This window comes from Centroberyx gerrardi, chromosome 17 (assembly GCF_048128805.1).
Source record: "Centroberyx gerrardi isolate f3 chromosome 17, fCenGer3.hap1.cur.20231027, whole genome shotgun sequence".
Taxonomy (NCBI): Eukaryota; Metazoa; Chordata; class Actinopteri; order Beryciformes; family Berycidae; genus Centroberyx; species Centroberyx gerrardi.
This window is the reverse complement of record NC_136013.1, coordinates 24,243,942-24,270,577: the sequence shown is the minus strand read 5'-3', so window position 1 is coordinate 24,270,577 and position 26,636 is coordinate 24,243,942. Positions and strand designations below refer to the sequence as shown.

General features: G+C 41.7%; 1 protein-coding gene across 1 annotated transcript in view; it reads right to left on the bottom strand.

The window, feature by feature from the left end:
* Window positions 1-3,059: 3,059 nt before the first annotated feature.
* Window positions 3,060-26,636, bottom strand: part of gabra2a (gamma-aminobutyric acid type A receptor subunit alpha2a) — a 35,437-nt gene continuing 11,860 nt past the window's right edge. Inside the window, exons 4-9 of the mRNA XM_071927377.2 lie at window positions 23,606-23,826; window positions 22,172-22,254; window positions 21,524-21,667; window positions 20,029-20,181; window positions 8,328-8,530; window positions 3,060-3,362 (exon numbers count right to left, since the gene is read on the bottom strand). Coding sequence (XP_071783478.1) covers window positions 3,060-3,362; window positions 8,328-8,530; window positions 20,029-20,181; window positions 21,524-21,667; window positions 22,172-22,254; window positions 23,606-23,826 — 1,107 coding nt within the window. The remainder of the gene's footprint in view (window positions 3,363-8,327; window positions 8,531-20,028; window positions 20,182-21,523; window positions 21,668-22,171; window positions 22,255-23,605; window positions 23,827-26,636) is intronic.

The window sequence follows — 26,636 nt, the reverse complement described above, 5'->3', positions numbered from 1 at the left end:
CTTGAATAGTAAGATCAAATTTCTAGGCTGTTAATAATAATAATTAAAATTATAGCCTAGAAATTTGAGTAATATGGAAGAAATACAATAAAAAACCCAGAAAAAACCAACAGAACCCAAAAAAGAACCAGACTAAACAGAGATAATATCGTATATCGCGATATTTTGGCGGGACAGTATCGCAATATAAAATGTTGGATAACGCCCCAAGCCTATTTCAGAGTAAGAAACTGAAACTCCTTCATGTATGACTAATTCTTTTGGTACTTATGTTTCCATATAAGACGCACACTCATTCCCCTCATTTAAAAATATGTTTGCACTACCTGAAAAAGTTGTCAAGGTAAAGATGAAATACATTTTTATAAATAACCCCCCCATCCCAGTTCTTTTTCCACAATGTCCACCTCTTACGTAGACGTAGGTTGTAGCTCTTAAGTATGTAGGTCCTTTGCTCCGGCTAGGTTGCATATAAAAGGGCTACAGGAAAACACGTTCATTTAAATAAACATATAAATAGACATTTAAACACAACACTTGAAGACTTGGTTAACATTTCATACGCACTGACGTACATTCTCTCATATGTCCAAGTCCAGTCGCGAGCATCTTTCACAGTGTATTTGAGTCCATCTAGGGTGAGCAGAGTGAACGTGTCCAGTCTAGAAAGCAGTATAAAAGCTACAGCGAGAGCAGCAAACCTCCATCTAGCCCTGAATGTGGATGGGTCAAAGTTCTCAGCAAACATTGTATATGCTGAGACAACAGCCTGTAAACCCGTGTAAATATGGCGCCAAAATGAAAGCTGAGACGACGTCCGTAGTCGTCTAAATACCTAAATATTTTGCTGATATCAGTTCAAACAGTATTTAATATGAATTTTGCGAAAGTTTTGTGCTTGGGTTGACATTGTACCTGCACTTCATGTAAACCTAACAATGCGTTCACACTGCGAGCGACTTGGTTGATGTGCCACTCTATTATGACCGAGGGTGGTACGAGAATCTCCGATTGCATCTACGTCTTGGTCTGCAGCTACAAAGGTTTGACCAGGCAAATAATTCATGTTTCATTTTGATGAGAAACATTTCGCCCTCTTCCACTGTTATATATCATCAATCCGTGATGCTCAATGCATTCCAGGAGTTATTTTGTGATGAAGTGTACTTTTTTGTACCCACTTTCCTTTATCCTACTTCTGCTTTGTTAGTGATTTCCTACCTTTCCCAGAATGCTTTTCGACAACCCCCAGAGATCGGGTGTGAACTTGTTGCAGCCGTGGGGATAGTGATAGCGATTGCATAGGAAGTGCAAGAGTCAGCTTTTCTGCTCAAGAAAAAGTAGGAGTCGTGCCCCTTACTCAAAACACAACATATCCTGTGGTTGCAATGCATTCTGGTCTTTTGAGGCTACTGTGGGTGGAGGAATTGGTCTCTCTGCCTCTTCTACGATGGATTTCTCCCTGTATGATTGTTGAACATCAGTACAAAATGGCGGCTCCAGAAAGAAGCCCTTGCTCTTTGATTCTGAGGGACTGACACCAAAACCTGACGTTTAAAGTGTTTTAGCGTGGGATTTCTCCTTTATCATAGCTAGCTTACAAGCACTTATTATGTGGCATTAATCAAAAATAAACAGAAAAAACTCAATAAAATGACTTCAGAGCTTACCATCGACCCTAACGATGGATTCAACCGTTCTCTAAGCATCGTTTTTGAGTAGACCTTCAAATAAAAGTTGTAGAGAACTGGGAAGCTTTCACTGGATGGAATCAACTTCTTGTCCATTTTGCACTTGCCAGGCGGAGCTATTGTTCATGAAACAAAGTCACATTGGTAGGGAAACAAGGAAGCACAGAAATCTGATTGGCTGTTGAAGGCCGATGGCCATGAAAAGTTCAGCTGTGGCCAACTTTTCTCAGCTGACAAGTCTGCTGATCGTCCACACATCAGTTGAGTTTCCCTTGTTTCTCAGCTTTACAAGAAATGAACAGATTTGTTGATCGTGTTGCTCACAGTGTGAACGCATGATCAGAGATTGGACTTGGCCTCCTCCTGTATGTCGCTGTCTGTCAAATGCCTGCTGGGTTATATACGACTGGATACAGGAGATACATCTCTTGTACAGGAGATGAGTGTATGTCTGTCTGTGTGAATGTACGCATGCGTGGGGACGTATTTGATGTGACCTAAACTCATGCGAAATGTCCAGATCGAAAGGAAGTGTTTTAAGATATGTAGAGTAATTGCGAGGAAGCATGGTGAAGTTCGTGACAGTTGCTACAAAACTGGACATTAGTTTTTCTTTTACAGGTTACATTCATTACAAGGGACAAAGCTTGGTATAAAACGTCCTTTGAGTGATGCATATATTTCAATGGGATAGTCAGGTAAAGTCATGAATTAAAAAAGACAAAGGGAAAATATTGTAATCCCTGTCCTCTTTTTCTTCCTTGTAATCAATCCCCTGTGAAAGAAAGCACTCGCACAAAGTCCAGTCATGGGCTCCATATGAACACAGGTTACATTTACATGCACAGAGTAATGAGGCTACTGGTCATACTCTGGTTAAAGTCTTATTCATGTTAAGTTGTTTACATGAACCTTTGATACCCTGCAATTGAGTCTCCCTGTTGCCATGAACAAACCCGTCAACAGAATATTCACCAGGAAAAAGGTCTGAAAAGGTTCGGTAACACTACCTTACTTCTAATACAGAGAAATGAAATGGTGGTTCCAATAGTTTTTGACATCAAAATGTACCCATAACCCTGTGCAAGACTGAGTTTGGGCAAACAGAAAGAAAAAGTGAAAAAAGTAAGATGTTTCCATGCCACAGTAACCAGTTTAATATGGGAGTTAGCCAGGATTCTCATAATCGGAGAATGAGCTTAAACGCATTTTCCTAACCCAGTCATGACGTTTACATGCATCAACCCAAAACCAGGTTACTGTACTGAATTCTCCGTGCACGTAAACGTAGTCTTTGACTCACAAAAACGAACAACAGATCTATGAAGTCCTGAATGGGCTGTGTGTTTGGAGCGAGTCCCTCGCTGTTCATTTGGCAGGATCCAGATCTTTGATTACTGGCTCTCTGTTCAGATAGGTGGCCCAGTAGACCAGGTTGAAGCTGCCGAACAGCACGGGGAACATGATGCGGGACATGCGGTCGATCTTGCTGACGCTGTTGAAGGTTTTCTTGCCCTGCTCGGGCTTGCCATCCGCTGTGGTCTTGTTGGGGTCGGTGGCGGCAGACTTGGAGATGGTGGGCAATGTTGAGTCTTTTGTGATATTGGGGGCGTAGTTAGCCACGGCCACGGCATAGGCGTTGTTCTTCTTCATGATGGCCGCTTCCTTTTTCTGTAGGGAAAGAGGGATCAGGGTTAGAGGCCTTTAAAGCAGACACTGCTACCTAGCCATGCCCAAACCCAGTGGTGTAGTGCAGCTAAAATTCACTCAGTCAGGGTATCAAATGGTTCTTAAAAAGTCTAGATTCAAAGCCTTAAAATGTATAAAAGTCTTAAATCCAGTTACAGGTGTTATTTTTTTTCTCCATGCAGTGGCAGATTTCTTTGTGCTGCATGATTAATACAGAACAGGATTAGTAGTACAATATGCATCATATCTGCTTTACTACACACAGTTGGGTCTTCAGGTCCCACAATAGTTGATGTCCTGGTGTCCTTTTTCATATTTCTTATTATTTCTTATTTATAGTTTAATAACTTTCAGTAGCTATGTTCAATCAGAAATACGCTGTTTTTTCCAGCTTTGTCTTTATTTTTATTTTATTTTTAATTGGTCTTAAATTCAATTCTAGTTAGCATTAAAAAGGTCTTAAGCATGTTAAATCTGGCTTGAAGATACCCTGTCAATAGAGAGCAATGTCTGAAAAAAAAAAAAAACTTTCATAATGTAAAATCAGTGGATTTTTGTAGATTTTATGACCAACATCACTCAAACCACTTTGTTCCTTTACTACCACAGATTTGACTCTCTTAAGGTGTAGTTTAGCCACTTTTATAATAGTACTAGTTTAATTCAATTTGCCTTAGTATTTTGTACCAAATTCCCTATGGTAAGGTAAGACTCTCTCACTGAGCTTTGAATAAACCCAGGAGAGGGGAACATGCTGACTTTCATTCCCCATATCACATAGTGTAAATGTTAGCATGGAGCCTATCACTCAACATAGTGTATGCTAAAGTGTTAATAATAATAATAATAATAATAACCTTTATTTGTATAGCACCTTTCATACACAACATGCAGCTCAAAGTGCTTTACATCAATAAAAGGCAGATAAAAGACAGATAAAAAGATAAAATTCATATAAAAGAACAAGCAAGATGCATTGCATTAAAAGAATCAAATCAAGTAAAATAGAAAGATAAAAGAACACAACAAATACTCCCACTTTTAGATGCACATTGTGAGTGAACCCATATGTTTTCCTGATTCTACTCTTGATCTGATATTTACGTCAGATCTCACTGCCTCAGGCAGATGAGAATCATAGATTCTCCTCTTGGTCAAAAACCTCACCATCCACAGATGGATGAGAATCATACAGGGTAAAGCTCTGTCCCCCCCACATATAGTGTTCACTCGTGCAAGTAAGCATTACCCGGACAAGACGAATGAAAATTCGTACTTGCCTGTGTCAGCTCTGTTGGGATCCTGAACAGAAACAGTTAAAATGAAGGCTACTTAAAAGCTAAGCTGAAAAGATAAGTTTTTAGCAGTCGTTTGAAAATGCTTACAGAGCCCGCCTCTCTAATATTCTTTGGGAGGGTGTTCCACAGTTTAGGAGCATAGTTAAAAAAGGCTGCATCCCCAATCTTCTTTTGAGTGGGGTTTTGTACTTCTAACAAACCAGCAGTAGAAGACCTGAGGGCTCTTGATGGAATGTAGAACAGCAGGGATTCTATAATGTAGGCCGGTCCAAAGCCATTAAGAGCTTTGTATACAAGTAAAAGAACTTTAAAATCAATTCTAAAGGAATTGTTAGCATGGAACCTACTATCACTCAACATAGTGTATGCTAAAGTGTTAGCATGGAGCCTACTATCACTCAACATAGTGTATGCTAAAGTGTTAGCATGGAGCCTACTATCACTCAACATAGTGTATGCTAAAGTGTTAGCATGGAGCCTACTATCACTCAACATAGTGTATGCTAAAGTGTTAGCATGGAACCTACTATCACTCAACATAGTGTATGCTAAAGTGTTAGCATGGAGCATTGGAGCCAATTATCTACCGGAGACACATGGATGGTTTCGGTGTCTATGTTCTTATTACTTGACAGTTAAGTTGACCGATAGGACAATCTCCCAAAAACTTGGTGTATTCCTACATTGCAGATGTTGTATCTGACCCTTGTGGTTTCATTGTGATGAGTGTCTTTGTGTTACAAAGCGGCTCACTCCAAGGGCTGTAGGCTACGGTTACAGAGACAAGAATCCTTGACAGTTTTACAGCCAGCAGTATAAAGATATTGATTATAAAGCTGCATGAATTCTAACTGTTCATTGTATCAATATTTGACAGAATATTTCATTCAACGCATACACTTGTAAGAAAAAAGAAAGAAGGTTGCTTTAAATACACATTAAAGTGTTGTCAGATTTACTTGAGTTATCTTTGGTGATAATGATAATGCAGTGATAACTTTACAGTGCAATGCTAATCACTGTGACCCAAACCCGAAGAAACTGTCTGAATCTAAAAATTCTGGCTGGTATAACTTAGCAGATAATTGAATTTTCTGTTTATATAATAGTGTAGGTATAGATATTCTTGATGACCATCCCGAATTCACTTAGGGCCCTATTCAGACTTATGCTGGTCTTGCGCAGATTGGGATCCTCATGTTTAAGCTGCTCTTTACACAGAGCATTTAAACTGGGTTAATGTTGGAGCTGATGTGGGTTTGATTCTGTGCAAAGACGTCAAGCCAGAGAGAAGGAAGGTTAAAGTAATCCAGCTCTGACTCACCTCACGACCTAGGAGGAAAGCCTGAGAAAGCCTGACATGACTCTCTATTTGTTGCGTGTCTAGCGGCAGAATTGCCTGTGCAAATGCCTGGTAATCATCTCACACCACTACAAGCGGTCCGTCACCTGTGCAGGAGGTCTACAAGGAAGTTGGACTACCGTAAATCCTCTAATATTGGCCTGGGCCTTTATTTACCTCAACTGCAGAGGGTACCAGGCCTTTATTGGAAGCAGGCCTATATTAGAGACAGGCCTTTATTTCTAATTCCCTCTGTTTGATAAGTATATTTGCTCATATTTTAGTACGAAGCCTCCTTGTTTTCTGATCTGCTTCTGTTGGGGTACGTTAGGTAGCCGTTTTTTTGTTACTGCAATGCATTACGATAATTACGGTAATCGACGACAGCATGCTCCAGAGACTTCCGCCGGCCGAGCCATCTTGTGGCACTTGTACATTACTACAAACTACAGTTACAAACAGGCGCCAGGAGTTTACCGGTATGTAAGCTGAAGCTAACTGAAGCTGAGAATAGAATCTATACAGTTATATCATATCGCCGTTGGAGGTTTCGGTGCGCCGAGGGCTAGTCTTGTTTCCTTTGTTATTTCCCCGGCCTGTATTTGAGGCCGGCCTTTATTTGTTCGTGTCGACCACGCCCCCGGCCATTATCGGAGACCCGGCTTTTAATTGACTACAGGCCACTATTAGAGGATTTACGTTATCAGTGGGAAACTATGGCAAACAGTCTGTTGCCATCTACTTAAGATGAAGGTGGACTGTAAAAAATTGGAGCTAACTTGCCTTCTAATAGCCTAGCCTGAGACTATGGGGGAGCTATTTGCTTAATTCACATGGCTGCCATATTTGATTTACTGAATGTCATACTAGGGTGGGAAACACAACCCGGAAAACTGTGACGTAGATGTAAGCAGAGGCAAACTCAGCCGTTCTTGGGACAAAGTGAATAAAATATATATACCGAAATTATCAATGGTTATGGGGAGTGATGAGGAGAAGGTCCAAATCAAAGACTACAGCAACTGGAATGATGTTGATCCATAACGTTCCATAATGTTAGCAGTCAGCTACTTCATGTTGTTGGTCTTTATCTCCAAACCACCTTGGCCTAATTTAATTTAATTTAATTTAATTCTAATGAAAGGGTAAAGGTCAATTCAAAGTCTTTTTACGGTAATGCCAGCTAGCAGTCACTGCTAGCATTAACAATTTGACTGTCAAGAAGCACCATTAAGGATATGAAGCATAATGTTAGCAAATTATTAATACTAACGATAAAGGCTCGTAAGGTGGATAATTCATGAGAGTTTGACCTAGTTGGTTTGGAGATAAGTATAACATTAACAACATAGTATTTATGGACAGGTGAACCACTAGTGTGAGCAGGTTTCATCTTCAACATCATGGATGTTCCCTTCAGTCCAGTTGCTGTAGACTTAGATTTTGACCTTCTTGCGTAATTTGACCTCCAACTCTGCTCTCTCCAAATTATCAATGATATCAAACGATAGTTTTGGTGTATATTTTAAATTTTGCATACATTTTTGTACTTCCTACATTTTTCTACTTGAATAAATGATCAAGCAAATCTCTTTTGGTCATTTTCTCAAATACAGCCTATCCATTTAGTTTCCCTTTTTTCAATTTTGAATTTAGAAAGCTGTCCAAATCTGGGCCATTGTTGTTTTTGACAATGATTTGAATAGGCGATGGTAATCTAGGACAGGTAAGACATACAAACAGGTAATATAGCCTAGTAACTTAAACACACAGTCTATAAGGTTATATATTCAATTGAGTCACTATAGTTGAAAAATATATATTTTTTTATAATAGTATAGTAGATAATAGATAATAATAGCAGATGAGTGTTTGTGTGACTAGCCTACCCAAATCACCAGGCTCTCCCACTCTTAAGCCAAGTTATGAATCAGGCCCTTAGATACAATATGACGTTTGAGAAGTATAATCTATTATGTGATCTATTACATATTGCTTTGAATGTTTGTTAAATTACAGAAATCAGTCTGGGCTTGGTTGTCTAAATTGCCGTTTAAGACATGACTGGATTTAAAAGGGGCCAGTGAACTAAACTGGTAAACCATGTTCTGATAAAATGCTGAAATGATTATGTTGCTTGCAGCATTTTTATACTTTTGTGCACGTTATTTATTTCACTTATAACCACACTGTTCAGATGATGATCCTCCACACTGTCCCTATCTGACTGTATTGGGCATAATGATGGCGGATGTGTGACAGCTTGGCTTCGCGTCATGAACAATACATTTCATGACGCGACTTTACCTTGTCGTTGACCACGCTCTTTCCGTCCCAGGCCCAGCCGCGCTTGGTGAAGTAGTTGACAGTGGCAAATTCAATGAGTGCGGAGAACACAAAGGCGTAGCAGACGGCAATGAACCAGTCCATGGCCGTAGCGTAGGCCACCTTGGGCAGTGAATTGCGGGCGCTGATACTCAGGGTCGTCATGGTAAGCACTGTAGTTACACCTGGACAGAGGGGGAAAAAGGATACACAAAAAGTTATTATATTCAGTAGGAGAGAAGACCTCACCCAATCTGGTTTACCAAAGTATGTAAAGCACTGTGTCAGGAACTGCTGTTTAACTTTAAGGAAAAATCAGTTATTTAATGTTGAAGTATTGTAATTTACTGTTTTGCTGTACCCACTTTCCCTCAACCTGCCTCGTCTACTTCTACTACGTTTCCCAGAAAGCCTTTAAACAATCCCCAGAGAACGGGTGTGAACTTGTTGCCTTCAGCTGTGGGTTATACAGTAGGTCTAGGAGGAAAGAGCAATAATGATAGCAAGAAGTTTTTTTCCAGTCAAGAAGAAGTTGCACTCCTTACTCAAAACACAACATGATTCTATGATGCTAGACAATCATGAGACTCGTTAGTGTTGCTGTTTTATGATTTAAAGGAGAGCAGTCTTGAGAATACTTTCTCTTGGCAGAAACTGAAGTTAGAATTAGGTCTGCAAGATATTGATTGCAATACATGCAGATACAGCTTTTTTACACATTACTTCTATTTCAGCACTTAAAGCTGTATAAGGCAAGATTTTTGTGTAAAAATACACCCGTCTTAGCCTAAATCACAAGGAACGGTTGCAACAGAGAAGAACGACCCATCCCCACTAATTGAAATGCTGTAGATTCCCCCTATTTTAGATTTAGGTCCAGGGAGTGCACAGTTTAACTTTACGTTGCATGACTAATGGGGATTGTCCACAGACGTCTCACTGACATTTGCGGTCGCCAGTGTGCTAAGTTGCCAAGCGCTGCTTTAAAAAGTGTTCGGGGGACGTGAGGTACTAATGCTAAGAGTTTGTTTAGTTTTAACAAAGTGACGGGTTTTGATGTAAATTGATTGGTTGAATATGGATTCTGTGCAGCACAAGAATACAGTGTTTAGGAATCTGTCTGAAACACCTTTTCCTCTATGAAAAAATTGTCCCTTGCATTTTGGAAATTGCAATAGTCAATGATGCGATTTCGATATGTGTTCAATTAATTGTGTACTCAGTGATGTCACTGGCCCATCAGCAGGATGATAGCTCAGTTTCTGATTGAGTGGCTGCTTTTAATGAATCCTTTAGTGTGACTGTCATCTTGCGTATGCCCTGTGGCTGCAGTTCAAACTTGCAATACATCCATGCAGTGGGATTTAAATCCAAAAGTGCTTGCATCAGTATTCAGTTCTCAGACCTATCGGGCAGCTGTTTGGGTTTCACCAAAACAGGGCTGTTCCATGTGCAGGATTCAGGTGTCAACTTTCAGTTTTTCTCAATGCGTAGTAGCCTATCTATTGTTCAACAAGTGTGCATGCCCTTTTTAGGTGCTTGGTTAGAAGATCACAGTTAGAAAATCACTGAGCTACTTTTGTGAATGTGCAATACACCAGTCTCCAGTTGGTTGATGCTTGTTTGACTTCTACCGTACTACCTGGTGTATGAGTGCACACTGCATTTCCCTTATGCAGGGATCTAGGGGATTCTGTGCCACCTAAACAGTGCATACCACAATTCCCCTAAGCATTGCACATTGCAAAAAGCTTTACACACAAACACACAAACACACAAACAAACCAACAAACGAATGCACACGCAGAGCCCGGCTCTTATAGAGGTGCTCCTAAAATACACATGGAAATGCCTATGAACTTGGTTCTATTTAAAGGGAAAACTGTATCATAACTTACTTATACATAGATTCAGAAATAGGCACACTGCTCTGCTACTCTTGCTACTCTACAGCATGCTGTATTTACCTGTTTTGACTGAGGGTGTCAGCAATGTTTTTTCATATGAAGGTGCTTAGCTTATAGCTTTTTCCTCCATTTTCCTCCACACAGAAACAGATTTTTTCGGGGCCATCTATTGAAATGAAACAAGCCACGCAGGCATTATTTATCCAGGCTACCACCTATTTAATGTCATTTCTCTGGTAGGGTAGGCAATGCAGAAAGCAGCCAGCCCAATTTCATGCAAAAATAGAGGGAAACAGACCCATAAATTAAAATAATTGGCCACTTTGAATCATTGGCTGAGCTTATCCACCTTATTGTAAACAGAATATGGTGTTTACATGCATCAGCTGAAACACTACAGCAGCCTGAATATTAGCTGGATTGTGTTACAATTGTGTTACAATTTAGAAATGTACATTTTCATTCACACAAGTGGATAATAAACTTTTTTTTTTTTACCTTTTTCTACGCTCACACGTAATGTTCAAGCACTTAAATTCGGTGATCCTCAATAAGGCATCGGGTTTCATATTCAGAATTAAAGCACTTGAAATGCAAAGGCGTGTAATACATATAAAACATAGAAGGAATGCTTTCCACAAGTCGTCAAAGACTGTAGGAGACTTTGCCAGCTATATTTATATGATTTTAATATGGAGTGTCTGAAAAGAGACTGCTGCTGTCAGTCTCATTTCCTGAGGTTGAAGAGAGAGTTCATGTTATCTTTGTAATGTACGGCATGAATACGAATGAGAGGGAGGAGTCTTTTAATGTGTGTAGGCAGACAATGGGGAAAAGAGGTGTCGTCATTGACTTTCACACTGTAACGAGAGGTATTCTGTCATCTTAAAGACAGGCTCATGAAGGAATTTTGGCTTGAAGTATTAGCCTCCATTGATATGAGCCCCCCCCCCCCCCCCCCCACACACACACACACACACACACTGGTGCTGCAGGTCATACTGAAATCCCACCCTATCACACGCTGAACACATCACTCCCACACTGTGAGAGGATAATGTTTTCCTTTTGATGTTTGCATTGCTCAGACACATATGCACACACACATGCACAAACACATGCAAACACACCTCTTCCACTTATATATTCCATATTTCCTCCTTCAGGGCCAGCATTGTGTCTCCCTTTGTATTGTTTGTTCTCATTTAGAGCAAATGTAAATCACTCTGTCAACGTCTTACCTTTGATCTCGCTGTCATTCGTATATCAACCAAGACACTGAATTAACTGCTATAGAGGCTTTGCAGTTGCATCACAAATCTCCTGTCTGGCTCCATCATGGAGGTCCAGTGGAAAATTGGCTGTATGCAAATTATGTCTAAATAACATGCAAATGATGTCTAAATATCCAGACTAGAAAAAGATACCTAAAAGATTATTGTGGCTGTAGATCCATTCAGTAACATTATAAGTAAGGGAATAGTCTGACATGGTAGATTTTTTTCTAAATGTAGGTTACTGTGACACAGTAAACTGTCTTGTCTTTAGCCCTAGTCTCTACTCCAAAACACTCTGAGTTGTAGCTTGATTAGAGTCAGCTCAGTTAACCTGAACAAACTGTTAGCTAGCTAACTAGCCAGCAGGCTCATTTATTACTGTTGAGTTGTATGTTTAGAAATGCAATCAGCTATTCACAGCCATTGTTGCCCAAGACCATTGGAGCTCCAATATGGCTGCCAGGCGGTGCAGTGCCCTCCTATACAGAGCATGTAAAGCTCCAAATGTGTGTACTGTACAGTCAAAGTTGACAGATTTTAGGTGAATTCTCCAAATGCCTTTGCTTAGCAAATCCTTTGCTGAGCACACAGACCCGACATGACAGACAAAATTATTGCTTCCTTCAACTAAGACAATCCTCAAGATGAAAGAATATTTGCACCTGTCTTTTTTCCTTGAAACGCTATCAGAGAGTATGTTATTCTACATCAAACCATATCAGTCAAAGAGTGAAAGTAAGGCTGAGCAGATAAGAGGTTGAAACTTGGATGGGAAAGGCTTCTGGAGGCTGGGACTAATGGCTGAATTAATAATTAATCAGTGGGGACAACAGCAAAGTGCAAGTACAAGCGACGTGTTTTCAAAAGACAGCAAATAAAGTTTCACACACTGGTATGGTCCTTTAAAACTTAATTATTAAGCAGTATTTTTTGTGTTTTTGTTGTAATAGTCCTTGATTTTATACCTACATAACTATTTGTTGTAACTATGAAATATTTCAAATCATTTCTATAGTGGGACCATCCATGAGGGCCTCTTTTGCACCACTCCTGATGGGTCGTTTATTATTATTATGAGTCATTCATAATGTCCTAATGTTTTCATCTTATTCACTAAGAAATGTATGCAAATCAAGTTGTGGTGCAAACAAGCCCTCGAAAAGAGCGCTGCCCAAGCAAATATCCCCCTTCATCACCATTTGTAAGTACAAATAGCTTCAGCTGTAAGACTAATCCACCGAGGCTGGCACCCTTTCTGTCCTAAAGCCCCTTTATAATTGGAGCGTTCTCTGATCTGATGTGAGCTTCTAGGATGGAAGACACTCTGCATTGCTGTCTGACTTGCTGGTGATGATGTGGATGATAGCAGCCATTCTGAATGGACAAACTCCACCTGTCAAAGGATCTTGTATGTCCGACAGTAATTGTCCTACAGTACAGTTATATGTCCTACAGTAATTTTTAACCTTACCTTAGCCTACAAATGACTATTACGTAGGAAAAATAATGAGATTTACATGTAATTTACATATTCCTTGACCATGACAGGCACAAAGAGTCTATTTTTTGACAAGCGCTGTTACACACCTTTCCACTCATTGAGCATGGTTAGTGAATAGCATGGCTTTCTGATTTGGTCATTTTAGTGACATAGCGCACTCTTCCCTGCATAAACCTTTAGCGAAGCTGGGCCTCAAATTTGCCTCTGGCATCGATTTAAATAAATTTCAGTCGCTGACAACATGCAGTAACTGCTTAAAACTCACAAAATGTCCTTTAACATGACCATTCCTTTCTGCCCTGTTTGTCTCCTGCCGCTGCCTTCAACTGGACATTAGATAATCCATATTGAGATGTATGAGAGTCGGTTTATTAATCCTGATTATACTGCATGAGGTAAATGGAGAGAGTGCATGATATCACCCCCCCCCCCCCCCCCCCCCCCCCAGACAGGTCCCTGACATTTTACCAAATGGGAAATCAGAGTGTGGGTGTGGGTCGACTGTCCCGGGGCAGATAAGCAGGGCAAGGTCTCATCCCAGCATGACCCTCATCTGCCGGCCTGCCTGCAACGCCCCGATAAAATGTTCGCCCGTCAGCATGAACACGTCTGTTTACAATCAAGAGTGCAAACCTGGGCACAGCCTTGTAGGTTTTGGGGTGGGGTGGTGATGTGGGGGGTGGGGGTGGGGTGCCACAGCTAGAGAATCCTGGCCAGGGTGTCGGGGTTGATGAATGTGACCAGAATAGAAAAAAAATTGATTTTACAGCCTGACAGTCTTTTTCGAAATTTAAGGCCTTAAAACGTATTAAAATATCTCCAACACAGTAAATAAAGGCCTTATTTCTTTCACCACTATAAAATTGGAGGTATTGAGAGATTCTTTACATTCAGTGATATTAAGTCAAGGCATGGTTGGAAAGTAAGGGTAATTAGGTTTGCCCCACATACATGGGGCATAAACAGGGTTAATACAATATGCCAAACATGTTTTATTTTCATCACATTTGCTTTAATAGACATAATAGGACATAATTTCCCTGGTGTCCTTTTTCTTAAACTGCCCATTTACAGTTGTAGAACTTTCATTAGCTATGTTCAATTGCAAATAGTCTGTTTTTTGGGGGGGTTTTTGGTTGTTAAATTGGTCTTAAATCCAATTCTAGTCACCATTGAAAAGTTTGGCTTTCTGGAACTTGCAGATACCCTGTTTTATCGGATTCAAACTGGTTGTCTTGTCAATAAATTGGTTTCCGACATCTGGACATATGAAGGTCTGCTGCACTGCTCATTTACCAAAATAGCCCGTGATTACAAGCGAAGTGTTTGACATATGACTGGAGGAACAAGCTCAAATCATTTAAAGATAATTACGGATACTAAGCAATGATACATTTCATCAGTTTAATGGACAAACACAGATAAAAGATGAAAGACAAACACAGTAGTGGAGACCAAGCAGTGTATTCTAATAGCCCAGGTGTGGAAAGAGCTGATTGAAATGAACAAAGATGACCCTTTGACCTGACAATGAGAAACAATAATGAAAGCCATTTGCATGTTCCCTGTGATACATCTGACCTTCAGATGAACACAGCAACATCACCTCCTGAATCCAACTTAGAAGAATAAGACGACAAGCTAGTGATTAGTGAGGAGAATGCAATTGCATTTTGCTGGTAAACTCCGAGGCCCCAGGCCTTGGCCTCCCCCGCTTTGTCTCATGGTGCTGCATTGAGCCGTACCCTCAGATCACCTGAGCCCCAGTTGGGTTGCTGAGGCTGTCTGAGCAGCTGCCGGTCAACACCACTCACAGCTCTGCCTCAGTGCACCCAACACCTCCCGAGCACAGCGGCAAGCTTACTGGGCCTGCTGCAACATCCTGCTGGCATCAGGGACAAACATGGCAGATGGAATAAACATTTCGCCTCTTCCTTCATTAGCTTGGGCAGGAGTGAGGAGACCTGCTTTAGTTCCCTGGTCAGGTCTGAGGTTTGTCCGTCACTCCCGTGCCAGATGGCGCTGATAGAGTGCCAGGATAGCACCTGTAACCTATGGCCTGATCCACAGGAGGCAACGGCCCACAATCCTCTCTTATGATTCAACCTGAAGGCTTCTCCAGCTGCTTACGAACCACCTCTTCCAAGTTAGAGAGGAGGGGCACTAAGAAAGGCAGGACAACCCCCAGCCTCATCATCAAAGCGGGAGGGGGCAGGACCCTGATCAGCTGGCAGGTCAGTTTCCAGTCCCCTGGCTGCCCTGCCAATGATTTTCTGAAGGAGGCGCAATGGCAGCACCTGTTTGTCCTCTCTCTCTCCCAATGCTGCTACCTGTTGTCCCAATAGAAGAAAATCCTCCTCTTCTGAGGGGACCCGCTTGAGAATGTCAATCTGCTCATCCTCATCTAATTCACTATATGAGGGTTGGACCTTATCTGCCACCTGACCACTGCCTCCTGAAGGGCCTGGGGCAGGAGCTGAGGCTGGGGAGAAGCTTCTGTGCCCAACCCTCTGTTCCCTCAGCTATACCATACCGTTCTTCACCAGGGAGCACTATGTTGCGCACCACTGGAGATGATTCATGCAATGGTAGGAAGTTTCCCCCATTGTTACCAACAACCTTGGTCGCTTCACAAGGGACTATGCCTTAAATGCTACCAGTGTATTCACATTAAGTATTTCGTTATTGACAATGTACTTTTGGCTAAATGGGCCAGTTAGTCTGCTTGTGGTAATTTAGCATAGACATTAGCAATTAGCTACTTTGCTTAGATTATGGTAGTTCACACTAGCCGCTAGAATCAAGGTCATAAACAAATATGTTAGAATAAATATAAACGTATGGTTAGCTGTATAACGTTAACACCTTTCAACAATAATGTATTTTTGTTTCTTTCATCCAGGGACCAATGTCTGAAGCTGAGTAGGATGGTGGGGCACCACATCCATGAGCCTGTGGAATGAATTGCATTTTATGTGCTGCTAACAAGCTCAACATTCAATTTATGTATCTACACACCAACTGGTGGCCTCTTTAACTGCACCCTAACCAGATGTTGTCTATGGCCCCATCCTGCACTCTAAGGCAGACTCCCTGAAGTCTTCAGTGATGGAGAAATCCTACAGGTCAGTGACCCTGAATACCTCCTTTCTACTCCAGGCAAACCAAGCCATGGTACAGGAGCAGATGCCCCAGGGCTGAGCTGTTGGAAGAAATCTATGTAATCACCAAGGGATGCATGCACCTAACCATATGAGCTAGGGATGTCAGTTTCGGTTAATTTTGCTTTTGATAGGCCGACACCCATTAACCGGTAACTAACCGGTTAATTTTTAAGAAAAAACGCAAAATGACGTGAAATACAAGAAAGTGGCGCTTTCCTTTTAGTCCGGCACTCCATTGACTCAACTAGTGCAGTGCCCATTCACCCCGCTGCTGCACAGAGCGCTGTTCGCTTGTTTATTCAAAGTTTATTAATAATGAACGTGTCGCGTGTCCAAATTGCATCAAATCCGACACTGCACGTCGTTGGTCCCCAGCAATACACCTGCCAAGTGTGAAATAGATCGGACGAACGGTTCTCGAGATATGCGAAGGACACACACACTAACACACTCACTCACAGACAGACTCATAGACAGACAGAGATTCCTTGCTTTAGTGGATAGATGAGCTTTGGCGCCGCATTTCGAAGCCATTTGCTGTAATTTGCATATAAATATCTGCACTTGTTATGCATGCCGCGGCGTAGCCCGTTTTAATATTAAGTGCTGACTCCGCCCACCCGGGCCAGTTTCGGCGTACGCCGGTAGCAATTACAAGTGGACCCTATCCTACAGTCCCTACTCTCAGCGGAGGGAGGGAGCTACGCTGTGTGGAAGCGCTATGACAAGCAAGTAGCATCAGCCGAACCAATTTATTGCCAAATGCTTTGGGATTCAACACTTTAACATTGCTTCCCATGGTCAGAAAAAGTCGCCAGATTTGTCGCTAGTCGCTTTTGAGAAATAAAGTCGCCAGGGGGTTAACCGATTAACGGTTAACCATTGACATCCCTAATATGAGCACAATCCTCACCCAGGAAAAGAGTGCAGTGGCTCAACCTTTCAGGCCTGTATGACAAGGAAAAGAGTGAAAACCTGGAAGACAGAGCCAATCCTTGGGGCTTCTTTGGCATTGCTGATGCCACCATATAGAGGCAATGTGAAGAAGAGAAACGAGAGAGAGAGAGAGAGAAGCTCTATGTGCAAGACACAATCTGACACCTCTTCTGGTTGTCCTGAATCTTTTGCTAAACCAGCCTTTAAGACCCTTAGGTGTCTGCTCAACCCATTAGTCAAAGTCAGCCCTTACCCCAAAACAAGGGACCTTGGTCGAAGAAATCTTTAGCTCCAGGAAGCTGTTAGCCAACCTCATCCTGGAGTTATGAAGTCAAGAATGCTGCCTCACATTGGCCCATTAAGATCTGCAACTAGTTTACATCCATCAACTTGAATGCATGTTTTTACATCCTAATGTATTCTCAGAATGTTTCTGCCCTACCTTGCACGGCAGCATCTACAATACATGATCTCTCATGGCCTCTCTCTGAGTACTTGAGTGTTTAAGGAATGCACCATGGTGGCTTAGTAGCACTGCTTAGTAGATGTAATATCTGCCTATGCACAATACATTGACAATTAGCTTCAAAGACTGAATGGGGGTGCTAGAGCACAAGACTCTGGATACTCTGGAAGTATCTGACAACTCTAAGCTTTAGAATAAACCAAGCAAAGAACATGCTGACTCCCACTCTGAACATCTCTTTCATTAGACTGTCTCTGATGCTGTTTCTTTCAGGGCACACCTCCTGAAGGGGTGGAAGCATTTCAAGCTTGTCTTTAAGTTTAGGTTTAGACCATTCATTTGTGTCTTGTCTTTTGCCCTAGTCTCTACACCAAAACACTTAGCTTGAGAAGAGTCAGCTCAGTTACCATAAAACAAACAACTGGCTTTTGGCATTGTTAGCTCACTAACTAGCCAGTAAGCTAAAACAGTAAAGCAACCAATGTTAACAGTACTACTAGCCAGCTTATACTACATATGCTAGCTAATGTGCAAATCAGATGTTAACAAGTCAAAGATACTATGATTTTCTAGCTAACAAGATGACATTATCTATTAACGTAAGATCGAAAATCAGATGCATTAGTGGTGAAATGATCAGTCCCAGTCAAAAACAGCACAGGAATTAACAATTGTATTAAATTCTGTTGAGACAACAAAGTTGTAAGTTTAGAAATGCAATCAGCTGTTCACAGCCACTGTTGTTGAGGATCGCCACTATGACTGCCAGAGGGTGGGTTACGTCACCTGAAAGCCCTCCAGAGCTGGTCATTGGCCGGGGAATCACTAAATAGTGGAGATTATTCAGCTTGCCATGGCCTCTTGCATTATGCAGAAACCTGCTCTCAAGCAGAACAGATGATTTATCATCATGGCCAGCAGGGTGGCCTTGTGGTTACAGAGATCATTCTTCCAACTGGATAACCTGGAGTCACGCTCTGTGTCGGCAGCCAAATACCCTGCTGAAGTGTCCTTAAGCAAGTCACAGACCAGCTACCACCCTACCAGCTCCCTATCTGACCCCGACCTCTGACCTCCATGTGGAGGGGGGCAAGAGAAAAGAACTTCCCTACGAGGAGAGAATTTCTCTTTGAGGATAAATAAAGTGATTATTATCCTCTCCCAGAATTAGTTCTGAAGGTGGGTTGAGGGTATCATGAGGGTTATGGTTTGAATGTGGCCATCCCCTGATGCAAATGCCACAATTGCCAACCAATCAATCAAAGACACAATGGTATTAAAGCTTCTGAGGGATAGGCCTATGCTCCATGGTCAGATACCCCATTCATCAGCAAGCCAGGCTTAATTATGAAACAAACTGCTATGGGTTTAGGTGATGCCCTCAGCCACATGCATAAATCAAAGCCAAACCTTACTGACAAATAATCAGTTTGACAAATGGCCCCAAATTGTATGTACTAAATGTCATGACATTTGATTGACCAGAGAAAGAGATACAAATTTCGGTATTTACTTTGTCCCATATTGACCAATTTTAAAATGTCCTTGCAGATATAGTATCTTACTCAATATACAGTATGTACCAAAGCTTGGACAAATTGTTGTGGAGTTATGGCCAATTGTGTGATAGGCCATGTCATTATTGCACCCCATCAGACCAATTAGGGTAAGGTCATTCTGGGTATTCTTGTTTGTTAGCTCAAACTAGTATGGTTGTGAAGATACACACACACACACACAAGCAGACCTAATTAACAGAGAACATCTCTGAAGAGACGAGATGTAATCAACCAACAATACCTGCTGTCCTGAGGATCTATAGTCACCACTGTTCACTTGCTTTCATCTTGAAAATGTTTTCTAAAAATAACATTGCTAACACAAATTCAAACAGCAGCAATCTGGAGCGTAGCACTAACATATATATTTCTTCTTTGTTCATTGTCCTACTTTTTAATAATTTATTTGCCTGTTTGCAATTATCCATAACTGGACGCCTAGAAACCTACATATTGGTGACTGTAGATCTCCGGAATAGCTGTCAGAGGTTGAGCCAAAGTGAAATTTTGTGTAATTTTAATATCATTTTCTGTTACTTGTCACTTAACTGGGAATATTCAAAGTACGTGGTTGAACACAAGGCTTTCTAAAAGCTTAACATTTTTAAATGAAACCTCTCCAATCAGGAAAGGGTATGTTTCACAAATATCTGCATTATTGCCTTTCTCAAATGTCACCATTTTGTAAAGAAATACACAATAGCTAATAACTTCAATTATACTCCATAATGGATTTTACTGTTCTGCCAGCTATCATAAGAGTAGCCAACCGTATTTTTCAAATGGTCATTTTGGAATGAAACTCTACATTTGTAAGTGTTAAGTTTAAATAAATTTAAGTAGCGTTTGATATGTTAAAATGAAAAGGCTCACCAAAGACCGTTCTGGCTGGCACGGACTCTCGGTTAAGCCAGAAGGAGACTTGGGAGAGGATGACAGTCATGATACACGGTAGGTAAGTCTGGATCACAAAGTAGCCAATCTTCCTCTTCAGATGGAAGTGGGCTGTCATGACTGTGTATTCACCTGTGGACGAAGGGAGAAAATGTACGACTGCTCACTCAGTGCTCTTCATTAATGGGACTTTCATTTGTGCCACCTTGACGTAATAACTGAGAATGGTCAGACAGATATACTGTAATCAGAATCAGAACTGCTTTAATTCACCAAGTACAATTGGTGCACAATGAATTTGCACTGATTAACTGATGCTGACACTTAAGACAGTTACACAATACAGGATCCAGGACAAAATGTGACTCCACATGTAGTACAGACAAGACATACTGTATGACAGTAGACTAAACGAACACAAGCAAGTATACACTGAAAGCCCAAGACTTATTCCAGTGTAGCAGCAGTTGCATAGTCACAGTTGTGCAAAGTACAACCAGGTTTATAAAAAGATCCATAAATGACAGATGTGCACAATACTGTATTCATATATAATGTATTCAACATATCAAAAGACATCTTCAGATCTCTTTTGACATTTCTTTATAGTCCAGTATGGAGAATAAACCCATTATGATTTATTTACCATCATAGCAGTGCCTAGTGCGATAGGACAATCTAAATATACATCTGGCATTGTATTTTAAGACAGACAGCGTCTCAAGATGCATATACTGTGTTGCAGAAGCCTGTCAAAATTTGCTTTGATCACTTAAGAGTGTGCTGCTTTAAACACATGCTATCTTTGTGGGAAGAATAATGGAGTTACTTTGTGTAAAATTCACTTGCTTGACTATGTTTTTGTCCCTGTGATGCCCCGTGATGGTATAAACTTAGGGAGTTGCTGCCCCACCCATCTTCCCTTTCCTACTGTGATCTCCTTGAGGCTGAGAATAAAACTTCAAAGCGGTATGAACTGAGTGGACTTTGACTTAATACCACAACACAGAGATAAAGTAAGCACAGTGGTGCTGAAAATCAAGTTTGCACTCTTATTGAACAACAGGAGAAGCCACTCTGAAACTGACACAGATGCTGAAATGTGGCTCAAAACTCCCTCTTTTGAAGTGCGTAGACCAACAAAAACAATCAAATTTGTGAGGTAAATGTAGATGGTAGCAAATGGGGTTAGGGCTATATGTTCAGACAACAGGCAAATCCAATATATGTTAAATATGAGGGACCAGATCAGATTTGAGACAGTTGAATCATTTGCTGTCATTAGGACATTGGTTATCATAGTAACGACACAGTTGTGTGTATGCTGACCAAAGGCACATTTTCTGTAACAAACAATTTTCCTTTGTCCAGGCACCAGAATTCTGTTGCTAGTTCTCCTCTGTGTTTGTCCAACTCATATTAGATTTGTGAAAAAATGGGATTTGAGCTGCTGAACATAGGCCATGATGCTCACCGGTGCTGGACTTAATGGTCTCCTTCCCCACGGTTTGGCCCACCAAGTCGTACTGATTGAGTCTGGATCCATCGGCTGCTACATCCACTGACTGGGAGGCGTTACGAGTCCAGATGTAGGTGACCTCTGTCTTGGTGTAGGCATCTGACTCAAGGAAGGCAGAGAGACACTGAGAATCACCAGACCAATCCACAACACAAATCCCTATACAATATTCTTGGCCCATTCTCCTACAAAAACTCCTAGTTTCACAATGTAAAGTAGCCTGTATAATAGATCAGATGCCCACCCATCCTCCATTCCCTGACATAAAGAGAACCATAATTACGCTTAAGGGCAGCAGAGCATCACACCCACAATGCAATCTCATTGTTGTGGGTATATTATCTAGACACTAGCAATCAACACAAGGTCTTTGTGGCTGGTACACGGAGAGAAAAGGGGAAATCCACTCTGGATAGAAAAAGAGATTCTAGTTCAAAACAGCGAGAATCATCAGAAAGAAATGTGACAGAATGTAGAAGTTCACAGCTGGCTTTTTGTAGAGGGCAATTCCAGTATCAAATACTGCCTCCAGCTGGATAGTTTCTTTGAAATGTGGAAAATACTGTGTGTGTGTGTGTGTGTTTTGAACTTGCTCACACTTACAGCTGCCAAACTTGAGAGGACATGAGTGCGAGTCCATGGGAAAGTCTTCAAGGTGCATGGGACACTCCGCTTGAACCGTTAGCCTGGCATTAAACACACACACATACACACGCACACACACACACACACACACACACACACAGAGTAATTTGTTTGAGTAACAACCACACAAGCTGCATGCATACAAAGCACAAGGTACATTTTCTTTCTTTCTTTCTTTCTTTCTTTCTTTCTTTCTCTCTCAGCTCAGATGAGCAATTCAGAGCAAGACGGAAAAAATAAATTTCCCCGGAGGCCTCAGTTCATTTATCACCAACCAAAAAAACATTTCCAAGAAGCGCATTGCTGTGCAGCGACAGAGTGTCACTGTCAGTGCCACTAGCAGGGCAAGGAGACACCGGAGCTCCCTCCTGTTGACTGATGTCTCGCCTCGAGACAGGGGAAACCCTATTTAGTGGCATTGTGTTAGAAAAACAGTGCGACACCGACATGACATTATAGGAAGATGAGACTGCTGCGACTGACCCAGGTATCCTAAATGTGCCTTTGTTTTTGGAAAGAGTGGACCATGCATTCACACTGAATTGAATTAAAAAACTTAAGAGCAGTTTTTTATTTTAATTTTCTGACTCGGGGTATCAGACAGTGGGTGCAACTGGTGGTGAAGAGGACGGCTGTGTACCCAGCACCGGCGCCTCCAATGCGCCACGAAACCATTGTGCGTCGTTATTTCTAACCTTTTGACATCCAGTCCAATTGCTTAACACCTTGAATTTGTCGCAATTATTTGGGACAAATTGGGGTTCTGCTACAAGACTGTGGTGCACTTAATTGAGAGTAATTCACAGCATATGAGCCTATAATGAATTTTGGATAAACGATAGGCAACAGGATATTATTATTAGAGGGCTTTCTAATTTGATGTGGAGTAGGCCTGGAAATGAACTGAGTGTAAAGGTCATTTTTACTTTATTTCACTAGTTTTCCATTGAAGTCGGCATTTTCCACTGTCTGCAAAATGTGCGCACACATGGGTCGAAGTTTCCGTAGTGGCACACACATTCTCGCGGTAAGTTTGTTTTTATAAAGAGCACTTTTTGTGCAGACGCAATGTTTTATAAATGAGGCCACTGGTCTGGCTCCATCATGGAGGTCCATTGAAGAATTGGCTGTGTACAAGTAATGTCTAAATATATAACAATCAGGCTAGAAAACAACAGATCTCTCTCTTATTTAACCATGACCAAAACCTTACCACAACCTTAACCAAACTGTTTTAGTTACCAACTTAACCGTTAGCTAACCTTTTCACGTGACCAACAGGAGAAAATGGCGTGTCAATTCATGCTCTTGGCAACAGCGTGTAGCCAAATGGACGTTTAGTCAAATGAAAATGTTAGAGATTATTACTTTAAATTATGATCAAACAGGTACCTCATGGTGTAGAGCAAAGTTCCATCCTCCATGATCCTCAGCAGCTTGTTGGGCATGGTCATGTTGTGGGCCACAGACTTCTTGCCGTTGTGGAAGAAGGTGTCGGGCGTCCAGATCTTACTGGCCATCAGGTTGTTGAGAGGCAGAATGTTCATTGGTCCATGGAACTTCAGCCTCTCGTCCTTCCAGCTCTGACGGAAGAAAACATCTACAGTGTACTCCTGGGCAGGGGAGAGGGAGAGAGGGAGAGAAAGAGAGAGAGAGAACAGAAAGCAGTACCAATATTACCTTGTGTTCCAGGGGTCTTTCAAATGCATTTTTATGCTGCAAAATAACATGAGATGCTTCCATTCAGCCACAAGAGCATTAGTGAGGTCGAGCACTGATGTTGGGCAATTAGGCCTGGCTCACAGTCAGCGTTCCAGTTCATCCCAAAGGTGTTAGTTGGGGTTGAGGTCAGGGCTCTGTGCAGGCCAGTCAAGTTCTTCCACACCGATCTCGATAAACCATTTCTGTATGGGCCTTGCTTTGTGCACTGGAACAGTTGTTGTGCCTATCTTTTCTTTGTTTTTTTTAATGCACATTACATTAATGTTGTGATGTCAGTGCTGTATCAGGATCATCTCACATCCACGTTGTATGTGATTGACTATTTGTTAAAAACCCTACCGCTTTTATGTGAACACGCTCATAGCTGGATTGGAAAATCCTGGGTTGACAGAGCCAGTTGATAACCACCTTCGTGAGACCGGTTAGCTGGGATCGCCATTGTTTGCTTTTGGGAAGCCAGTTATCGCAAAGACACCCTTGACTATGTTGAGCTGGCTTCTTGCGACAGGCCCCTGGTGCGTCCCCGGCCTGAGATAGAGTTTGTCGTGGAATCGGGGCTTGGCAAACGCTTGACACCTGGCTGGGCTTGGATCTGTCTGTCAGTCTCCGGGACAGCTGCTCCCCAAGGCTAGTGTCAGCCATGGTTTACATCAACACCACTTAGTCCCTCAGTCCCTCTAGCCAAGTGGAAACATCTCGCTCGTACATCTCTCCCTCACTCTCTCTCACTCTCTCTCATTACTCCAGGGTATACATGCAAACCGTAATACGAGGCATCACATAGAGTAATACAGGATAGTACATGACTGTATGTGTGTGTGTGTCCATCCTTTCCAGGTTTCTGTGATTCTGGTGTTACAAGCAACAGTTTGTTTATGTGCAGAAAAATAATGTTTTAGTATGGTTGATATAAGTAAGGGAAAATGTAGAGTGAGTCAGTCATTATCGCAGAATAAGCCCCGACAGGGTCAGTCAAGATCTCGATGCGAAGCAGAGGCTCGCTGTATATTATCTGACTTATTTCACGGCTACTTACCAAAGATATTTATCATTTGACATTAAATACTGATTTTAAATTTTGTTACAAGCTAAATTAACTCACAAGTGTCTGACAAAAACTAGTCCAGCGTGACTGTCTGCTCTAACCAAGGAGTAGGGGAGAACGGGGTAAGTTGAGCCTGTAGTTGAGATGAATCACCCCTTCTTTCTAGGCAACCATACACAAAATGAATCATGTGGTTACAGGATTTTCTAATATTACAGAGTAGATATTATGCCATGAGACTACAAACACAAAACAGCAGGGGTTCAGCCTCCTTGAAGGATCAAAAGAGCAGACAAGGTAGTCGAACAGAGGAGTGACACTAAAGAGATATATACTGTATATATCTATATATACTGTAAGTACCATGAAAAGGTTATGACAAACACACACACACACACACACACACACACACACACTGTGTTGTGCCAAGTTGTGCATTGTTATCCTTTCCTAAATAAGAGAAATCACCATGTTATTTGAAGTAAACATCAGTTCTGTTTCTCAGACGAGAGAATGGAGAGACAGATAATTGGCCCCGTAGTGGCTGGAAAGGCCCTAGTGAAAGGACTGCTTTAAGTTGTGTAACATTTTACCCCCACAGTGCTCAACTTATCCCTACCCTAGGGTAAGTTGTACCACAAGATCATTTTTTTCATGTGCTGTACTTCTCAAACTTTATTAACTACAGAAAATGTAGTATACATCACGATAGTTTTAAGTAAATACACATGAATATACATGAAACAAGTGTCTCATTTTACCCCGTTCTCCCCTCACGTCTTTTTGCCGCAAAGTGTCACCAGTTAAAAACAACCAGATGTCTTGACTGTGGAGTCATATGATTGGATGTGAAACAGAATGTCTTCATTGGCCAATCAGAATTGAGTCGTGTGATAAATAATTTGATGTATCAGGTTTTCTGAGCATTTCACTTTGTGCATGCCTGCTTTCCACAATATTTGTTTGAGAACCATATAGACAGGACATATTACACTCCACCGGTGAGAAACCTCCATAAACAACAAGGCAGAGGGAGCAGTGGGGGGGTTGCCCAATCTATCAGCAAAGGAAAAGGGAAAGGTGTGTGTGTGTGTGTGTGTGTGTGTGTGTGTGTGTGTGCGTGTGTGTGCGCGTGTGGGGGGTGGGAGCAGTAGTATCAGAGCCAGGCTATCAAAAGCAGAGAACGAGATAGACACAGTCGTGGAGTGAAATTATCTGCTGCAAGTTTGATGGAGACATGGCATGAATTATACATGGGACCATCTCTCTCTTTTTTCTTTCTTTTGAAGGCGCTGTCTCGATCAAGGGCGCTTCTATCCCCGCGCTCTATCGCCCCTGCGCCCCTGTGTTTCTATAGTGCTTAAATATTTGAGAGGAGCCCTAGGTGGCGGGGTGGCTAAGAGTGTGATGGAACAACTGTGAAAAGCTTTTAAGGTAGGAAGGAGTGGACAGAAGGAGATGTGAGGAGACGAGAGGAGAGGGTCTAATAGGAAGATGGAAACAAAGCGGGAGAGGTGTCTGTGTGTGTGTGTGTGTGTGTGTGTGTGCACAAGTGCATTAATTTGTGTGTGTGTGTGTGTGTGTGTGCCAAAGAGTATGGAGGATTTGAGATTAGGGGTTTCCCTTAAAGCTGACCCACAGTGACTAGGGATCAAC